Genomic DNA, 22,044 nt, shown 5'->3' with positions numbered 1-22,044 from the left:
ATCTTGACTCATACCTTATCGAATTTATATGACACCAAGCTCAAGCTGTTAATGGCGAAGACGGTTTTCAATCAGTGCTAAAAGCAATAGCCAAAACATTTCCGCCGAAAAAATAATTCTGCAACTTATTCAAATTCGAAACCGGAAGGGTTTAATTGCTATTTTATATTTTAAAACAAAATAATATAAAAAACTGTATTAAAAATTATCTGTAATTAATAAATGTACATTTTCTTTCTATTCATACTTTTTTACTCAAACTTACAAATCGCGCCAACCTGGTTGCGATAATACGTAAGTACCTGAACGAGTCTTAGCCGTAGTTACCAACTTGGATATCAACAACAAACGAAGAAGGAGGGAGAACAAAAGACCCGGAACGCAGCAATAGTAGACAAGACTACAATCAGCTGGAACGTAAGTATTAGCAACAAGGTGAAATCACATGTTTGGAAAGTTTCGTAATTATGAGAAAAACCTGCCATTTCCGGGTAGCTTAACGAAGAATCTGCACAAAATGCATGGGATTAAAAAAAATGGATGCAATGTTAATACAAAAGTGCAAATACAAACTGAATGCATTGAATAAAAATAATCAAGGGAATAGTTTAGGATAGGTTATTTGAAAATAGCAAAGCCACGAGGGCTATCTGCCTAAAAGGAGGAATGCCTACGTGGAGGATTTTCTGAGGGAAACTGGCTCGTATTCACGTTATACATTGATTAAGGAATATCATTTACCGATCAACTAATCCTTCAGACGGAAAAAATTCGTACAAATAGAGGAGGAGTAAAATATGAATGTTTCTAAATTTTCAGAACTTCGTTAAAAACAGCTAGGGGGTAAAATACGCGAGGAAATACGGTAGTATATTTAATGACAGTACATATTAACAAAGTTAATGACAATATCTACTGATATTTTTAACGACAATGTATAATGTATTTAATGACAGCTTTACATTTAATACTGTCGGGCTTGAATATTATTATAAAGAATATCAATAAAATAAATTTACAAACTTTTTATGCGGCTGCCGTGAGTTGTAGTTTAATCACAATACATTTAATTATAAATTAAATATAACACCGGTTGCATTATACCTGAAGCAAAAGTAACAACTGAATTCTCAATAGAGTTGCGATGTTAAGGAGTAAATATAATGTTCGTAATGCAATGTACAGGAAACTAAGCGGATCTCGACACAGAGGCAATTTGTCCATCTGGAACCGATGAAGTAATAAAAGTTTAAAACTATTTTTCTGAGAACAAAGTTGTGAAGTATAATGTAACAATATTTACAAAGGAAGAATTAAAATTCCTTCACGTGAGCTGCAATTCGTTATTTGAATTTACGGCCAATTAGCACTGAAATTTAAATACATTCACGTTTCTATCAAAAAATTTGCTTTATTTAACTGCTGCATTTGGTATCAAAATACCAATTTTAAACAGATGAAAAATTTTTATGATAACGTTTATAATATACGCACGTATGAGTAAAGTACATAAATAAAATGTATTTGTACCTTTATTTCATGATTTTTAATACATGCGTAAACGCACAGTTTTGTCATAAGACCCTGGTTCAAGTGAAAGGTGGTTGGTGTTGGTGGTGTATTTAACTATGGCAAAGCACACTAGGGCTATCTGCCTAAGGGGAGGGATGCCTTCGTGGAGCACCTTTCTAAGGGAAACTGTGGCTCGTATACACGTTACACATGGGGAAAACCCTGAAAACGCCCATGCAGCCAGCCCGTCCGCGGGATTTGAACCTCGGACCGAACTACCAGTGTTCAGCGACTTTACCGCTCGGGCGCTGGTGGGCCCCAAGTGAAAGACCAAATATATTCAATAGTGAACTAAGTTGTCGTGAGCAAAACTCTCAACTATTTTCTAATCGCTACATATTATTTCATTACACACCTGAATGCATCAGACTCCTACATAGAATGTATAGTCTATTACGACAAAATAAAATTGACATTCTGAAATTTTGAATACTTAATACAGTTCTATTTACAAAGACACATCTACAATAACAAAATCTCTACTTATCTTTATGACGAGAATAAACATGGACTGCTTTTCCTAAACCTGAAAACTCTTAGAACACGAATATCACAAATTTAAACGCAGGGGACCTCTTTTCTGAACCCAGCAAACTGAAAAATCTAATATACGCAGCGGATTTTATGTCATTCAACAAAAAATCAAAACTCCAATTTAAAACGCAATGCTAGAAATTAAAATTAACTTTATAGCGAGATACTCTCAAACACATGAAAGCTTTTTTAATGCTTGTGAAAATTTCTGTCATTATGGTTACCACTGCCATTGTTGGCAGGCTCATTCTGGCATATAAGTGAGAGCCACAACATCCTCCCACCTTGATTTTCTCAAAATCAGATTACACAAAATTTTCTAATATTAAGTACCAGGTATAAAAAAAAACTTGTACATTAGTAAGAAAAGTGTGAAAGAAAAATATGATTAAAACACAATATAAATGCATACGACATGTTAAAATGAAGTCAACAAAGAATAAATTGAACAGAAAAACAGTCATTACAAAACATAAAGCTTTAATGTCCAAAACCTCTATACTATATATAGTGTTCCAAGTTTTTTTCTTGGTTTTAAAAGTTTCCCCTATCTATATCTGTTTTTAGTTACCAGGGTCGCTGGCAGCTTGAAACTAGTGAATCTTGTTTTCTAATTTATCTTACCAAATATCCACTGCTGGTTTTCCACTTGTACCACTCTCGTTGCACCATATCTACTGCTATAAATTTTTACAATTTTGCCAATGGACCACATTAAACATTTGTTGTTCTTTAGGTCTATGAAGACTACGTACCCAAATTTTACTTCTTGACATGAAACACTGGCCCTCTGCACCGGTTGGGCTAGATATTCCTTCTGGAAACGACTCCTCAGTTGGCCCGCACATTCGATTTCTAAGAGTCTGTGGAATTTGGTACACCCCATTTGTGCTATGTCTTGCAGAGAAAAAGAAGGCACGAGTTCTTCTGAAACATCAGAGATGTAAGTTAAGGGACGAATGTTTAACCTCTTCGTCGTCCGTAACGCGTCTAGCGCGTTTAAGTGAAACTTCCGGAGTTTGGCCGTATTGCGCCTCAAGCGTTCTTCTACAGTGAGAGATGGCTTCAACGTCTACTCAGTAGAAAAAGAGAAAAAATGAGGTTGTGAATTGGAAAGACAAGAAGGATATACGTTTGATGAGTACAGTCCATAATAACTCGATGATTGATGTTGGAACACGGAAAAGTGGATTAGATGTTATCAAATTATCCTGCTGTTAGAAATAAGCAGAGATATTATTATTTTTCCATTATGCTTTATTTCCTTATAATTTTACTTAATATTCATTGACATTCATCCACTACGAAAGTCATGTATGAAAAGTTATGATGTACAAAGAAAACAACAATACAAGCTACGGAAAACAGACGGCCGCTGGGGGGAAATTTTCGCGGACAGGAGAGGACGGCGAAAGGGTTAATGTGGATTCAACATCGCGCAGTACAGTGAGTAACTCTTCAAAATTCACTGACAATCTTCTTGAAATTTGCACGAGAAACGTCCTGATCCTACTTAAATTTATACTTACAAATGTAAGCAGTAAAGTCTAAAAGCATCCGCTAATCAAAAGCGTCTCAAAAGAGTCTTTGGAAAAAGTAAATCAAAATTTAGAAAAAAAAAGTACCCATAAAAGTAAAATATATTAATAAATGATTGGCAATATAAATTCAATCATGTTTTATGAAAAATTGATTTAAAATGCCAAACAAATTTGGAAGCCTGGATCTGTCTATAATGATGCTCGTGTTACACAATGTATTTAATAAAAATCCACACATAATCACATACTTCATAACACATTCACATCGAGAGGCAAAACCAGGGAAATACGCCTTACTTCCAAATATAGCCTACAGTTTAGTGGGAAGGAATCTGTGCAGATAAATTTTTTTCCTTTTAGTAACAAAAATCAATATCAAATACGGAATTTTTTGGGGGGTTGGGGTACAAAAATCAATACGGGAGTGGTTTTTTCGAATAAGACAATACATAAAATACGTTTATAAAACCAATTTTCAACGAATGAAATGAAACATGAAAAGTGCAGCTACGGAATGTTACTGTAGATGACCTTCACATTTACAGAATGAGGAACACTGGAGATATGTCAATAAGGGGGTATACCATTATTATTTCTGAGTGACATATCGCAATGAAACATTCAAAAGTAGAAACTACTCATAAAACTTTCAACATGAAATTACTTTCTTTTGCTTTAAAAAGTACTGAAAAAGTAAATAATTTTTTAATAAGTGACAGTTTAGATATCTCGAATAATTTCATGGCAAATGCTGAAACTTAGATTAAAAAAAGTCAGCAGTATCTATTAAAGCTTTCTAAATCATAACTAAATTTTCAAATTAAATTCTAGATATAATTTTAGATATGATTTATCTTTACGGAAAATTAAACTGATTAGAATAAAAACCATGTATTAAAATTTCCAGTTGGGAAATAGGAAAAATAATATCGCTTATGTATACCTTGTTATGAAATACAAGGTAAATAAATTTAACAAGGTAACTATACCTTGTTAAATGTTTATGAAATTTCTTATCGAACAATCGTAATTCAATGAAAAATAATTGTACCTATTGCAAGGAAAATCAGAATCTGTTTAATAAAACTCGTATACTATAATTTGAAGACAAACTCGAGAGTTAATAATTCTTAAAATATGAGAAATATTAATACATCTATGCACTGTAAATTAAATAAAATTAAATATACATCTAAGATAACAAACATTCCGTTTTATAGATTATACTTTCCATCATTTGAATTAATATTCTATCTAGTAAGCAAGTCATATTTTTATTTCACTGGTACAATGCAAATAGGCTGGACTGTGCGGGAAAGGCATTTTATAAAAAATTAAATGGTAAGATATTTTATTGGCAAAGTGTACTTTAAAAATCTTTTCGAAGCGATTTTCTTGTTCTGTAATTTACGCGGTTAGAAACATAGATGCATCTCATTCGAGAAGAAATGAAAAGAAGGTTTTATTTTACTTCGGAAATGGAACTAAGAAATTCAAAGTTGAGTTATTTTCTCATGAAAGCTATGCACATTCATTCAATGCTCTGTTATATACAGTTTTACAGCAGCGGTTTAAACTGAACGTATAACTCAACATAGTTATGCAAATCACAAGCAAAATAACTTTTCAGATTTTTTATTTAACCATTTTCATGGTTTTCAATCATGATCAACTTGAGTTCATGCTTTGTAATCATAATTTGGGACTTAACTGAATCAAGTTGCATTGTTTAAAGTATATATTAGCCTAATATATATGATTAGAATGCAATCCTTTTACCGCAAATTTGACAAACACACGAGAAAATAAAATTTTAAAACACTTCATTGAAAATACAAAAAATATAAAGACTATAAATAAAATTGGCGTACCTAAAATTTCCTCTTGGTTTGGAGCCACTGTTTGTACCACCAGGGTAAGTTAAAAATCCGGCTTCACTTGGAATCGGTGGTGATTCTGAAAGAAATTTACTTGAATCAAATTCCACATACGTATAAACTCTATACTCATATCTACACTTATATTGCATAATATTAGTAATCTGACCTAAATATATAGATATGATAGAGGAATATATATCTGACCAAAAGACTTCATAACCGCATTTTCGTTTACTTAATCTGAGCATCAGAAGTGTAAAGAAATAAGCAAAACCATGAGCAAATACTTCAGCATCAAATAAAGATGGAAGTGTGTTCTTTTATGCCAGTAATGTATCCTCTGTCAAAGTCGCTGAGATAATTACACGTTTGTCTTACTAGACTTTTACCCGCTTCTGAAATAAGGACATATTATATTATGCTTTTTGCAGTGGGTTATGTTTAGCAAGTTTTTAAGGAGGAAACTTTTACGATTTGTGTTCATGTTTTTTGAAAAACTTTGGCTATTAAAAGTTTTCAGAACTGAAAGGGCTTGAGGTCTATGAATTAATGTCAAACAAACTACTGCTACCATTATTAACGGTATCCATTCGAGATTACCATTCATTTGCGGGAAATAACTTAGATTTATTTTGTTAAAGTTTATTTCAAGAAAGCTTATATTATCTCTGCAATAGTATACAGCTAATGCTAGGTCAACATAATCTGATTAACTGCAAAAGAACCCGATAACTAGTACAAAACCGCAACCTAAACGAGGCCATCCAGCTCTTTCGTAACGTCACCACCAACAGCGCGAAGAAATCTATCCCATTCGAGGGGAAAGAGCGCACTCTTCATGGTGACGTCAGGAGAGGGCAGGATGGCCTACGCATCATAACTCTATAGGGCGCATGTTAGGTTTACGCGGAGCATGTGAGCTACGCCTGTCTAATCTAGTTTATAGAACAGCTCTAGAGTCTCTTGATACTTTTGAGTCCCACGATACCAGATCTTCAGACGGATATGGAAAGCCAGAGAATTAGTTACCATGCGTCCACGTATTAGTTAAGCATTTTCCTCTATCTCTCTATATATACAAACCTCGAATAACTAGTACATAAGTGCATGTTAGTATGCTATATTTAGTATGAATTAAATTACTTCGCAATTTAGAATTACCGCTTTATAGCCGTCTGTTCACAAATATCATTACGTTGAGAATAAACACGTATATTAAGATAATTTAGTATTTGTGATATAGGGTGGATGGGTGTCATCCGTGCGAGTTCTTGCTAATTTTCCAAAAGTATTCGAGAAATTGAGAATCGAGAAGCTGTCAGAGCATATGTATACCTTGAAAAACGGAGGAGAAAGTTATAAGAATGTTCAAATATTCTACTTCTTTCTAGATTACCCCTCACAAGGAAGATCTGCCAACTGTCAACAACCGACAGGTTTCAAAGACATACAGCTGGCTGTATACATTGAGAACGACATTTAAAACTAGCTGCTAAATATCTAAATATATTCCAAAAAGTTATCAAATATGAAATTTTCAACCTCAAAAGGGGAACTGTGACAAAATTTGACAGCATTTTGAATTTTCGGAAAGTTACCAAATTACATATACATATTTTCAAACGCTAATTAGATCTTCCCACCACTGGCCCAGTTGCTAAGACCACAGGGACACTGATAGTTAGGCCCGCATTGAAATCCCGGGAGACGGGCAGGCCTAGCGCTTTCGTGATTTTCCTCATATGCAAGGCGAACACAAATTAGTTTTTCTTAAGAAGGTTCTCGACGAAGGCCTCCCTGCCCTCAACTAAAGAACTGTTGTGTGCTTTATGTTTCTTTTGTCTTAACTTAGCCAATTTACACCGATATTGCAGCTAATTTTTTAACACCCAGTGCTTCTAAACAAGCAAAATCCACTAGCAGATTTTATGAATGGTTTACACATTGATCAAATTTATAATAACCAAACTGGGCTAACAATTTCAGACCTTTATCGGAAATGCTTCCACAGTCTCCTCAAATTTGCAATTTTTACCTTGAAAGCAAAGTGATCAAACTATTTATGCTTTTAACTTTAGCTAGCTTACTGTGTACTAGTTTTTATATACATATTTATATATAAAAGCAAATCACTGCTGTAGCAGAGCTGTGGTTAGAATGCAAACTGTTTTATACAATTCTCGATTTAATACTTTTATTCAATTTGGTATCTGTACACACTGAAAAATATATTACTATTCTGATCGTTTATTCACCGACCCTGAATCGCACTGTATATTTAATCCGTAACCAGCGTATTAATTAATTACCAGAAATGTAAATTGTTTGTGCTGCGAGAGCCTATCTAAAATCGTATTACTACATTCGTATTGCATACTATGCAATACAAATGTAGTAATACGATTTGTATTGCATACTATGCAATACAAATGTAGTAATACGATTTTCAAAACCTCATTGAACGCTGGTCCATTTTATTAATTACTTTATTTTTAATTCTTAATTACTTCTTTTCTAAGCCCCATTGAATTCGTTCATACTGACAAAATTAACACCTCGCATGAACTTGCCGCTCTTAAAAAAGAATGAACGAACACATTTGTAACTTGCAACATATTTGTTTTTAACAACAAATAAAAGATAAAACACGAAATTCATTACAAGAATAAATACATCCAAATTCTATCTACACATTTGTCATTTCACATTTTCTTTCGGAGGATCTATAATCCGGGCACACCAAAAAACACAATTTTGAAACTCCTGGAAACCACCAAATAGCACTACATCGGCAAATATCGTTACAATTTGCATATATTTTAGTTGTTTACAGGTCTACACTATTTTAAAGCCTAATATTTTTATCATGTATTTTCAAATCAACATATACGCATATGATATTATATAATTTATATATTACAGTATAAAAATATTATTCAAATACATTGAATCTCATTTACATCCTCATGATAACATTGAATCAGATTTTGATTGCATTCCTCTTCCTATATATTTTGTAATTTTTGTGTTTTTCGTACCTATAATTACTGGGTGACTATTGGTTGATTTTTTACATATTCATATGAAATATTGGATTTTGCTGGTTCTGAATTTCATTTCCTTTGCGTCTTTGTGGATTTGGTTCTAAATTTCATTTCCTTTGCGTCTTTATGGATTTGGTTCTAAATTTCTAATTGCTTATCTTTTTCTCTCTCTTTCTCTCTCTATATACAGGTATTTAATTATTAATTTTCTATTTATGATTATTTCGTAGGAATGATAATGGAAAACCGTTGCAAACTGAAACTAAAAAATGTTAATATGTAAGAGGACTGTGTTAATACTATTAAAAATCGTAATAAACTTAATTATACCTGGATCATTATAAATTCTTAAAAATTCAAAAGAAATTGTCAAATAAACTTAATTTGATCAAAATTACAGTGCGTTAAAAGTGTAACATATTTTCCTTGTCGAACAAAACTTTTCCCAATCGACAATAAAATTAGCACAATTAGGGTCGCGCTGTCCATGGTGAGATAATTATTTGATTTTCCTTACGGTATGTACCAGTGTAAAGCCGGGTAATGCAGCTTGGAATTTTTTTTTCAGATACGATTCAGATCGGAATATTTCAGAAAAATTTGGTAAGCCAAGTAAAAATGAATGTGGATATTGTTGACTAGATTATCAGAATACAGTCTAGAGATTTTGATGAAATATGAAATTGTTACGCCCGTTATTTTGACAGACTTTTCAAAATTAGAATAATGAACCAGAAATAAATTTTGATAGGTAAGCACATTTTCAGAACAATAGAAGCTAAATTTGAACTAAAGCACTTGCACTTTTAAGACTTCCAGTAATTATAACCAAAATTTCGTCATTTTAACAGGTTTGATAGCACTAGCTCAGGAAAATGTACATATCCCATAAAACTGCATTTGAAACCAAGATTATTTTGAAGGGGCGCCTTGGCTTGTAATTGGTATTTATAATTTAGTCCAAAGGGGCAATTGACCCAGAAGGACTAATAATTTCGTTTTGGCATTTTGCATCGATACACGATAAGCGTTGTTTCACTTTGCAAATAGTTGCCACTAAATATTATCGCCATGTATTATACTTAAAGAAATTAAATAATGAAGAATCTGCATGAATGTATGTTTCTTGCACTGTGATGAAACAACGGTATCTAGAGGCATCAAAATTTGAATAACGTCATTCGTTTTATTATCGATTTCATATTTTGTAACATTTCGACGAATTTTAAATTAAAAAACTAAACGATTTCAAAGCAAGGAATGGCAACACTGTACGAAAAAAAACATTTTTATCTCCAGCGCGCGAGACTTTGTATCGGAAATTCTAAAGATATTCTCATTTTATAATTATTTTGCGATATTGCTGTTGAAATGAATTTTATGGTTTGAGTACGTAGAACATGATATTTAATAAATAAAGGTAACACACAAAACGTTAAAAAAAACGCCCCATTGGACGCAATTTCAAATCTGGAAACCTTTCAGATTTAAAAAAAAAATTCTCTCTTATTTCTAATACACAATAACCATTTACCAAACATACGCCCTGAAGTCACGTTATACTTAACCCGTAATTGGCCGGTCCTATTTATCGTCGATTAAATCGCCAATAGTTTGGAGCATGTGAAGCTAAACAAACGATCAGACACATCGGTAATGCGACAATCTCACGACCAGAACAATATCGTTATCTTAAGCCAGTTTGCGTGACTACTTTTCCAATGATGACTCTAATCATTAGAAATCTATTCCGCTTCCATTACGCCATTTTTGAAGACATCTGTTACTACTTACGAAGCAATATAAGAGATTATAAAGTATTTTATGTGCTACACCGGAAATTATAAGAGTAAATTATAGATCTTCCAAAATCAGCACTCATTTCGATGTAGATTGATAATATATTTTATGAATGGTCTTTCAGAAATTAAGTGGTTAAATAAATGGAACTACTGCGATTTCGAAACATCTACAGCATTGTTCAGATCCATACCAAAAATTCAGTGCATGCAAAGTTATTTATTTACATCTTAACTTCATCATAAGTCTTTATCAAAGAGACTATCAGCAGAAATTCTATTTCTCCAGATCTAAAATATTACATTTTAGGTAAAAACCGTAATTTACAATCAAGACGCTAAAGAAACATCTAAAGAGGGAATATAATTCTAATCTAAAGAGGGAATAATTCTAATTTAAAGAGGGAGTATAATTCTAATCTAAAGAGGGAATATAATTCTAATTTGAAGAGGGAATATAATTCTAATCTAAAGAGGGAATATAATTCTAATCTAAAGAGGGAATATAATTCTAATCTAAAGAGGGAATATAATTCTAATCTAAAGAGGGAATATTTTTTGCAATATGATTAGGAACGGCGAAAAAATTTCTTCTAAGTTTCTGTAAGATGCGCTAGCGCAAAATAAATATAAATTATCCATTAGCGTGTTTGTGCAAACAGACGGACATGGAAATGAAAACCTTTTGTAGGAAGACATGTTATTAGGCTTTCTTCTGCATGAGTTCCGCAAATCTGCTCACAAACCGGTCGCTGCACTCAAAGGACGGTGGTACGAAACGAGCTTCGTCATTTTTATACGGTGAGCGGTCAGAGCCTCCTAAGCGTATTTACGCACGGAGAGCCCTGGAGGTCCACTGATCCGACCATCCAGCAAATGGGTTTGGGAGATCGTGTTTTTCTTGTTTGCTTCCGCAACTTTTAGCGACGTGGAAAACGAATACGAGTGAATTAAACTGGACATTAATGTAACCCATAAAGGCTTATCATACTTTTTGACAAACACTGGTCCGTTACACAGACCTGCATACTATTTTAGATTTATATAGACATAAATGTACTTAAAACATTTTCCAAAGATTTTTTAAAATATTATTTTACTGAAAATTTTTAACAGAAAAAACGGAAGTTAATCTTAAGCTGAAGGACGTAAAGCAATTTAAATGCAGGCATTTTCTCTCCACAGTAGATTCCCCAGCCGAGGAATGGTTAAAACCCCTAATTGGCAGCTTGTACCCAGGCGAACTGGATTTTTTTTTTTTTTTTGGTGTGTGTGTGTGTGTGGGGGGTGTTTTACCCCATGTCTAAATACGAGCCAGTTTTTGTTAGAAAGTCGTCCACGAAAGCATTCCTTTCCTTAATCAGATAACCTTCGTGTCTTTGCCACATTTAAATAACCTAAGCTCAATTCCACGGTAATTCCTTAAAGTTGTTTCTATCGTACATAGAAATATATTTCCATTTAACGACACATTCACTATTTTAGATATATTACATTTTTCATTGTAAAACCCAAAACTTTTTCTAAAGCCTAAAATAATAATTAAACGAACAGGGTAATAGATATTATTTCACCCCTTTCTAAGAGGTTTGATTAAAAAACGTATTATTCTACTAATTGTATACTACAGATATGCCAGTTTTGAAAATTTGACGTATCTCCTAACGATACATGCTTAACTATTAACATATATACAGTCTTATCGAAAATGAGTTTCTGAACAATAAAACACAACGAAATAGCTTCTAGGATTACACCCAAGTCGAAAATAATGAAAACACAGAGTAGAAAAATACGATAATCATACTAAGTATTAATACAGACACAGCTCATTAATTTAGATAGAAAAGCTTACGAAGAACCAGTGTATTCATCTATTAAGAATTATTTCCCATTTCAGTCAACGAAGATAATCCCGAAGATTAGAAAGATGCTCGGCTCCGGAGTTCTATTCTTGTTTTTGTTAACTATTATAGCTTAACGATGAGTTCACAGAAAGCTCTGAAATTTACAGAGGAGTAAATACTGTCAGCATCGATTAAATAACCTTCGAAACAAATACTGGTCAGACAAACAGCTTTATTTAACACATTAATGAATCAAAGAATAATATGATATTGAACTCAATGAAATCTGCAGGCAAATTGTAATAAATTTAATAAAAGGCAGGAAATAAATTTTATCCTCTAACGTCAAATTATATTTTCTACAGAACTTACAAATATTCATAGATGGAATCTGAATTTTTTTAGTTTACTTAATGAAAAAATGTCACGAATTTCATACAGAATTTGTTGCATCAATTATGTATCATCAGGTAAAGTTTTTCATATAGGCAAAATACTGAGAGTAGATTCGAAAATTATACACCTGCACAGTATTAACCTATTAAAAACTGAGAATATAAAAAACACTGGTTTTGATGTTTTAAAAGCCTTATTATTACAAGTTTGTTAATAAAAAACTAATTTTCTCACAATATTTTTTAAGTCAACATAAACTGGTTTCAAAAAGTATTTCCTTAGTAATAAAAAGGATATTTTTTTACGCCCACGCTAGATATCAGAAAGATTTTTTTTAAATGGATTAAAAGGAAAACATCCTAACATTTTGAAGAAAAATATGACAATGATTATTCCTATGACAATTTTATATTAGCAACGGAAGCAAGATTCGCATATTTGAATGACATGAATTATGTTTTGAATTTATTAGATTACATTATAGAGTTATTAGGTTATTTTGAAGCAGCAAACCTAGAAAATATGCAGTGCCCTCGCCGGAACTCGAACCCTGGACCTCTCGAACAAGCGTTAAGTTTGCTTCCAATTACCCCACGAAGGCATGCGGAAAGAAGGAAAAGACTAACTTATGACACTATTTCTGTTCGCCTAACAGGAAAGATATTTTAGTGACTAAAGAAAACTGGCTCGTATTTATGTTACAGTATTTATGTATATAGAAAACCACGAAAACGTCAACGAAGTCAAGCCTGTTCGTCACCGATTGAACCAAAAGCGAACTATCAGTGTTCAATGATCTTGCCCGATCCGCCGCTGGCGGGTCCTGATTCTGTTGTTAAAGAATGAAGCATGCTAACAATTCGAACGGAAATGCTTCAGTATTTATTATATTTATTCTGTCTACCCTATTCTGTATATTCTGATATTATCATTAAGCTGTTTTGAATTTTTTCGATGTTCTTTGAGAACGATTCGCAGGTTTCGTTGGATAGCTAGAGAGAAAAAAGATGTTTTGCTACAGAAGTAATATATAACGGATATTACAATACTGGTTTGGTTTATTCGACTATGGTAAAGAGCACGAGAGCTATCTGCCTAAAGGAAAGGATGCCTTCGTGGAGGACTCAGACTCGTATACACGTTACGCATAGGTAAAACCCGCAAATGCTTATGTAGCCACCCGTTCGCATATAAGCAAAATGTACACTGCTAGAACAACGGCTTGAATTTGACCAATGACAATCCAGACGATCAGTCACCATTAACTCAGCCTAATATGATGTCAGAAGGTCTAAAATTTGTTTTATCGAGATTTTTTGCAATAGTCTTTTTTAGTTTGCAGTATGACCTATTTTGAAAAATTACCCCCACTGAATTTCCCAACTTATTTGAAAACGAGATAGCGGAATTATTTGATGACACTGTTACAATAAAAAGTAATTTGAAAAATATGGAAAATATCAACAAAAGGAAACAAGAATTTGCTCAGAAAACAAATACTCAATAGAATGCCAGAGCTTCATATCCAATCGTAAACATCTCATTTGTTCGTTAAGTACAACGTCGAATTACTTAATCATTATTTATTCATTTCCTTAGGTTCATGAATGCCTAAATCATTATGCTACTGACACATAATATATTGTAACTTGCACAATTATGTAAGTATTATTATTATATATAATTGTAATATATTAATTTGGCAAAAAACATTAGATTAAGCTTTCTAACTTCTTAAATTTTATTTTAATATTAAAAATATATATATTGTTGTACATATAGTAGAAAATATATATAACAATAGTTTTTTTATTAATAACTAGTATAATTAATATATTATAACTATTATAATTTTGTTTATTAACAATGATTAATAACAAAATTTTCCTTAATTATTATGTGCAATACAATAGCGTTTGTTAATATTTTATAATTATATATAATATATTAATATTTTATCTTCAATAAATTAATATAAAATCTGTATTTGTTTTCTTTAATACTTATATTGATAATCTCAATATTTTCAGAAAGAAATTTGTATGCCATCATAGTTCTCACAGGAACGTTGATCGAAAAATAAGCGGAAACAGTCTCAAAAAATGCAGATTGTATAAAATCTTAATAAAACTCTGTCAACTGTAAGAGCACTCTGACAGTCTTGTCTTTTCCAGGAGCGAAAAATGTTTTTCGCTTCTGAAAAGTCTCGCTTTTTACATTGCCATATTTCTGTTCCATTTGATACAATAGCTTAAATAAGCATACTTAAATTTATATTAACCTATTTTATCTTACTGTAATTTTATGCACATAAAAGTGTTTTATAATTTGTATTTTGTTTACTTGTATAATACATGCATATGTGCGAGTCTATGTGTGTGCATAAGTACATATCTCTTACAATACCATCTACTCAATCATCTATCTGTCTGGAAAAAACATTAGTAAGCCTGTTCTAACAAAGTGGTGTTAATTTAGGTGCTGTATTTCACCATACATAGTCTACTCTCACTTGGCAAAAACTCAATACTCAACAAATACGCCATTCATAGCATATACATAGCCCATTCTCACTATTTGACTGGATCTAATTTTGTATTGCAACAGTAGAACAATCCTTAATATTCCGAAACAAACATTAAATCGTTATATACATATATATATATTTACATTTTGATTCCGAAAAACTAAAACATTCAAACGATGCACTTCTCAACGCGCAATAGCAGAATGTAAACAAACGCCAGTAATGTGACATCATTCCTGTGGGCGGAGTTAATGGTGATCATCACCCGGATTGTCATTGGCCAAATTCAAGCTGTTGTCCCAGCAGTGTACATTTTGCTTATATGCACCCCGTTCACGGGATTCCATTCCAACGTCGAACCGAACTACCAGTGCTTAGCGACTTCACCTCTTGGCCGCAACAAAATATAAGTAAAAAAAGAAACACCACCAGTACTGCCAATGTGTACTGAAAAAAAACCACCACAAATATAAATATAACCGAGGAGATATGAAGGAAAGAAATAAGTTGATTCATATTTCGCTCTCCGTATTTAAATGACTATTAAACAATAAAATGATTTTATGTACTGAAAAATAAAATAACGTATCCAAAATAATATGGGCTATAATGTATTTCCTCCCACCTTTCCGCATGCCTTCGTGGTGCAGTTGGAAGCATACTCGACGTGTATTCGAGAGGTTCAGGGTTCGAGTCTGCGCAAGGGCACTGCACATTTTTCACGTCTCCCGCTTCGAAGAAACCTAATAACTCTACAAGAGGCGCCCGAACTAAAAAGTGGTGGACGATAATTCGTCACCCCCAGGATTTGGCTGTTGGGTCCCCTAATCCTCAGTAGCCCTTTAAAAGAGGGAGTACATAACGCATTTTCTTCCCCCTTTTTAGCATGTCTTCGTGGTGATACTGGAAGCATACTCGATGCATATTCTAGAAGCTCAGGTTTCCAGTACCGGCGAAGGCACTGCGCACTTTTCCCGTTTCCTGCTTCAGAAGGGAAAATAAAACCACTAATGATCAACAGAGTCAATTATCACAAATAAGCAAAAAAATGTACGAAAAGCTTCTAATTTACTTAATAAAATCTACACAACTAATTTCTCTTAAAACCAACTTTTCTTGGTACTTCAGATTTGTATTCTATAAAATTTTGAAATTTTATTCTTTCGTGCTTGAGATTTACAAAAGACTAAGGGATCATCATAATAACGCCAGTCCGGAAATAATACATACTTTGATTTGATGGGCCTTCTTAAATATAAAATTCGTTAAATTCGCATAAACTAGATAAAAATATATTTCAAAATTCAAGCTTCGCGCTTCGAGATGCACATATTTGGGTGCAGGACTATATGTGTTCAAAATTTGGCGGCTATAGGTGCCGCAGACTTTTTACAGTGCCACGAAAACTCAGATTCTTAGCTTCATAATAGATATTATTTTAAGACACAGAGGTTCAGTTTTATTCATTGCAAAAGAAACGATTTTTAAGCAAATTTAATACAAGTAACTATAATTTAAGGGAGGTTTAGTAACAATCTAACGAACGAATAAACTAAAATGAAGAAAAATATATTAATAAATTAAACTAAGGCTCGAATTTTGATGGACATATGCAAATTTTGAGTATTTTCCTCTTTTAAAACAATTTTAAAATTTTTAGATGTTACCCTTAAACTAACAGGGTTTCAAATCCTATGAACACATTTTTACTAAGCAAGCATGCCCTACACACGAAAACTGATTGTATAAACTGTTAGTGGCATCTATCACGACAGGCTTTTTCCACAAGGTTTGAGTGTCACTTCTAAGAAATTTAGATTATTTAGATAAAAATAGATTATTTAGATTTTGGCAAAGCACACGAGGACTGTTGGTCAAAGCCGATAAATGCCTTTATGGGAAAACGTTTAAAGGGAAATTTTCTTATTCACATTACATACTAAGCCCGATGGCGCAGTAGCTAGCGCGTCGCGTAGCAGCACCATAGGTACGGGGTTCGATCCTCGGGCTCGTTGACTCAACCTTTCATCCCTGGAGTGGGTCGATAAAATGAGTACCAAGTTCGCTTGGGAACTAAACACCGGAGGTTCTGCGACAAGCTGCCCAAGCACCCCTGAGCCCACGGTCTTGAAAGCAGATATCAGGGCACTGCCGGCCATGGCTTTCTAAGGGCTGTTTGTGCCGCCGAGTTTAGTTCATTACATACACGAAAAATCACGGAAATTGCCATGCAGCCCGACTCTTGGCTCAGTTTTGAGCCAGAATCAACTCACCAGAGCTTAGCAGGTTTAGCACTCGGCCTTTACAGTTTAATCTGGGGAATAATTACCTTTGTTTATGTAAATTAGCATTCAAAGCAAAAGGAACACACTATAATAACGGAAGAATAAATATTACTAATGAAGTAGCCAAGTTATAAATAGAATAAAATAAAAATATTTACAAAAGAGCTTTAACAATGTCACTCGCTTCACAGTCGCGTAACAAAAGTCGGCTAGAGCTTTTTTGGGACCAGCGTTCCCGTTTTTAAGATAGATGGTCTTAAGTTTTTATATTACGCTCTGATGTTTATACATTCTGGATTACGTACAATTAAATTACCTACCGATGGGGATAAAAGCTATTCCCAAATATAATGAAATAAAACATTTTACGCATTTTGCTTTTCTTTTTACATTTTAAATTTTATTTCACTCCGATTTTTTTGTATTAATTTACCTATCTTTACGCAGTAAATATGTTTTTTTTAAACCATTTAATCTGCAATCGTCATTCAATACGAGTAGACAAATGGCTGAATTTTTCTTACATCGGCATCCATGTCTTACGCGTTTAGTGCTACCGAACAAAATGCGCACAGCCGCGCGCAACTTCAAAACTTTCATTACAAGAAATAGGTCAAATAAGTTCCGAAATACCTTATCTATCGCAACATTATTAAACTAGAAAAAAATCTGGAATTCACAGTTACGCACCGAAACATACTTTTGACGCGGAAAGCACCCTTGCTTGAACAAAAGAGGATTTTGTGTTAAGCGTTCAGGGAAAAAATAATTAATCGATAAACCGCAACACTGGATGGAGATTGAAACCGATAAGCAAATGCAATTCCCAACAGCACTTCTTCGCTTACATTCAAGCTACTGACAACACAATACAAAAATGATACCAAAACAAGTTAAGATGCGTCAAGAAGGCCAAAGAGGTGTTGACGTCATTAGATGACGGAAAAAAGAAATGATTGATAGCAACTGCAGTGATCTCCAAGTATTGAGTTGCTTATGATGAAAATATTAGAGGAACTACGCAATGCAATACGCATTTAAACAGCAAGTGAAACCACGAAATGTTAGTTCCCTTTGTCCAGGAACGAATCATTAAATGATTTGCTATTTTACTTCAAGTATCGAAGAATTCAGTAACTTTACAGCAAATATGTTTTTCAAACATCTGGTAACTATACTCATTACCTTATGAACACATTCGGAATTACAAATAGGTTTTCTGCTTTGCCGAGCAAAATTAAATAAGGACCGATTTAATTTATGTCATTATTCAATATAGAAAGTTTGTTTTAAACGTTTTGTTCATATCGCAACAAACTTGAGTAAAATTTACGAAATACGCGTATTAAGTAACAACATAATTTTGACCTCTGTAATAAGGTACACAACAGATCTGTGGAAGCCTCCAGTATATTATATAAAACTTATCTGTCCCAAACAGAATTTGCCCTCCAGTAGCCGAGTGGATAAGATGGCTAAAAACTATAGATAGTTCCGAGTTCAAATTTCAGCGAACGTACTGTCTGCGTGTGCTTATCGCGTTCAATGTCAATACAAGCTAGATTTTCAACGAAACTTCTCCACAACGGCATACCAAAATTACATCACTAGTTCATTTAACTAAATCAGTTAACCAAATAGAAGATTTACTTCATAATCAATCAATAATCCATCAATCCAAGAAGAACATTTGCCCAATCATTGATCATTTAGTCAACCAGATCATGTTTCTTGCTTTGCAGTTAAACTGTGATACACGGAACTCAATATTTTAGCAGCTTAAAGCATTTGGTAAAGAAAATAAAATTGTATCGTACTGTGCAAGTAGCAACAAACAGAAATTTTCAAAAATCAGAAACAGTGGCGATCAGGGACATCAGAAAAAAGGATATACAATTCTAGTAAAATTCACCAGAACACTACGAAATGCTGAGGTCGTATTGCTCACAAATGCGTATAAAGGGATACTGATCAACTACCTGTTACCTTCTTATAGAAACAACGGTGATTAAGGTATACTGGCAATTTCCAATTTTCATGGTAACAACAAGGAAAGAATTTTAAGACTTGGTTACGAAAGTTCTCACATAGTAATTAAAATTTTAAATCTGTTAACTGCTTCGCAAAGGATTTTTCTTGCTTTGAAAAGAACTGAAATTTTACTTTTTTCACTGACCTTACTCCCAAATGATCAGTTTTTTGAAATCCCTTCAATGAGTTTTTTAGCCTTACTTTTTCCCTGTAATCTTCCAATTTTTCCTGAAATTGTGTCAATATTTTGAAAAGAAAACTAAACCTTCGACAACAGAAGTAGATTTCAAGTATAAGGAACTGAAGAATTCAATTATATTAACTAAAAAATGACAATATTTTTTATAGAAAGTTCTTCAGAAAAATATGAATAATGCAATTAAATGTAGGCCAACTTTTTGTTACAGTATATTTCCCTCTGTGTCCGCCGAAAACATCGCGGACGAAGACCTCGCGGAGAAAACAACGCAAGGCAAAAACGTCGTGGCACAAAACATCGTGGGAGAAAAAGAGAAAACACATCGCAGTTCTAAAACATCGTGGTCGAAAATAAAGCGGTTCAAAAACTTCGCAGCTTAAAAACATCGTCGTCGAAAATATCGTGGTAAAAAATAAAAGTACCTACAAATCATCGCATGACAATAACATCGCAAACATGCGTTTTTCAGGCTTTAATAATTGTGAAATACTCGCATAATGATTTGTGAGCGCAAGATGTAAAGAAGGGTAATTTTTACTTTCATATTTTTTATTAACTAATAAATATTTGATGAAAATGGAAAATTAAGCATAGAAAATGATTGCAACTTATAGCATTTAAATAGAATTTTAACTGACATACGAGTAATTAACTAACAAAGGTTATTAATTTTTTGTAAAGTTTTATTGGCAATTTTTCATGAAAAATATAATCTAAAAAAGATTAGAAAAAGGAAGATGTAATTGCATGCCCTTATCTATAAAAAAATTGACAAGTTAATTATGAGATTATTTTCTTCACTTTTGTTAATCTGATACTGTTATAGTGAAAAATTATTTTTCTGTTTACATTTCTTGTTTTTTTTATAAATTTATTAGTTAATAAAAATTACTCTTCTTTCCATCTTGCACTCACAAATCATTATGCGAGTACCAATTCACAGTTTTTAAAGCCTGAAAAACGCATGTTTGCGATGTTATCGTCATGCGATGATCTGCAAGTACTTTTATTTACCACGATATTTCCAACGACGATGTTTTTAAACTGCGAAGTTTTTGAACCGCTTTATTTTCGACGACGATATTATGAACCACTATGTTTTAGAATTGTGATGTTTTCTCTTTGCTTTATTTTCTCTCACGATGTTTTGTGCCACGGCATTTTCGCTTTCAGTGAAATAATTATCGAAGTTCTTCTGAAAAACGTTTCAATGGATCTTGCAGTTTTGCGTGTTCTTTACTGAAAAAAGTGTTAATTATTAGTACAGTCAATAGTTCATTCAAATGATTACGGCAAAGCACTCGAGAGCTATCTGCTAAGGGAAATAGTGTTTTTGTGGAGACTTTCGCAGGGAAACTGGCTCGTGTTCAAAATACACAGAGGGAAAACGCTCATGCAGCCAATTTGCTCGCCGAGACTTGAACAAGTATCGAATTACCAATGTTCAACTCTCTTAGCGATTCAGCCACTGGTGAGCCTACAGGTCAGTTTTGTATACAAAAGAAGTTAGTAGTAAATGAAAGTTTTTAAATCTATTACATATTACTAAAATGAGCTAAAACGAAGGAATTTATTTAAAAGACACCAATGAAATCAAATACGAAAATTTTTTTTCCCTGTTTAAGATCAAAAATTATTTTTTCTTCCATAAATTTTAATAACATGCAAGGCAAATATGTTTCTGTAAATTAACTGGCTCAAATCAAATAGGATTTTGTTTTCAAACACTGGAAGCAGTATTCTCTCCTTCTCTGATCTCACTACTCTGACATCCTCTAGGAAACTGCGTTTATATGTCACCTAATCTACTACATTAGTTTATCATTAAACGACTTTAAGTTTAATGCTATTAACAATGATTCTTACAGTAGGTAGAAATCATAACTACTAGCACTAAAACTTTTAGTAAAACTTTACTAAAATTTTTAGCGCTAAAACTTTTAGTGCTAGTAGTTTTAGTATTTTAGTTTTTTTCGGAAACAGTTCTCAAAGTGTCCCTTCCCATGAAAATTATTTAATAGCGTAAATTTATATGCGTACAACCAGATACTTAAGAATAGCCCTTAATTTTATTGACGGTCAAAATAAGGGCCGACATAATCTTGAGTAATCACAAATCAAATTGCACAGTATCATCATAAACCAAAAGAAAGCTAGTTAATTGATCACACATAATTGTAAAACAAACAATTATGAATTATATAAACAATTAGTATTATTATTATTATAAACAATTACTATTATCTTGTTATGAACACGGGACTGTTCCATCGCGATATTCCGAACGAGGGCCGCTGCTGTCCTTTGGCAACACTTCCCCTCAACTCTACTGGAAAATCTCTCTCCATTCGAATTTGGAGAACAATGAGCGTCAGCGCGACATGAATGC

The 22,044-nt window shown here is 33.1% G+C and overlaps 1 protein-coding gene across 5 annotated transcripts in view; it reads right to left on the bottom strand.

Annotated features, from left to right (window-relative positions):
• The window catches only part of LOC118197628 (triple functional domain protein-like), a 430,606-nt gene that overhangs the window by 82,651 nt on the left and 325,911 nt on the right, over positions 1-22,044 (bottom strand). For all 5 annotated transcript variants that reach the window (XM_085809358.1, XM_085809360.1, XM_085809357.1 and 2 more), the window contains one exon: positions 5,519-5,603. In XM_085809358.1, the coding sequence (XP_085665484.1) occupies positions 5,519-5,603 (85 nt within the window). The remainder of the gene's footprint in view (positions 1-5,518; positions 5,604-22,044) is intronic.

The sequence above is a fragment of the Stegodyphus dumicola genome, chromosome X2 (assembly GCF_044657685.1).
Source record: "Stegodyphus dumicola isolate Sdum_Otavi_A_Nest chromosome X2, ASM4465768v1".
Classification (NCBI taxonomy): Eukaryota; Metazoa; Arthropoda; class Arachnida; order Araneae; family Eresidae; genus Stegodyphus; species Stegodyphus dumicola.
The sequence above is the reverse complement of the archived record's forward strand: the minus strand, read 5'-3'. Positions and strand labels throughout refer to the sequence as shown.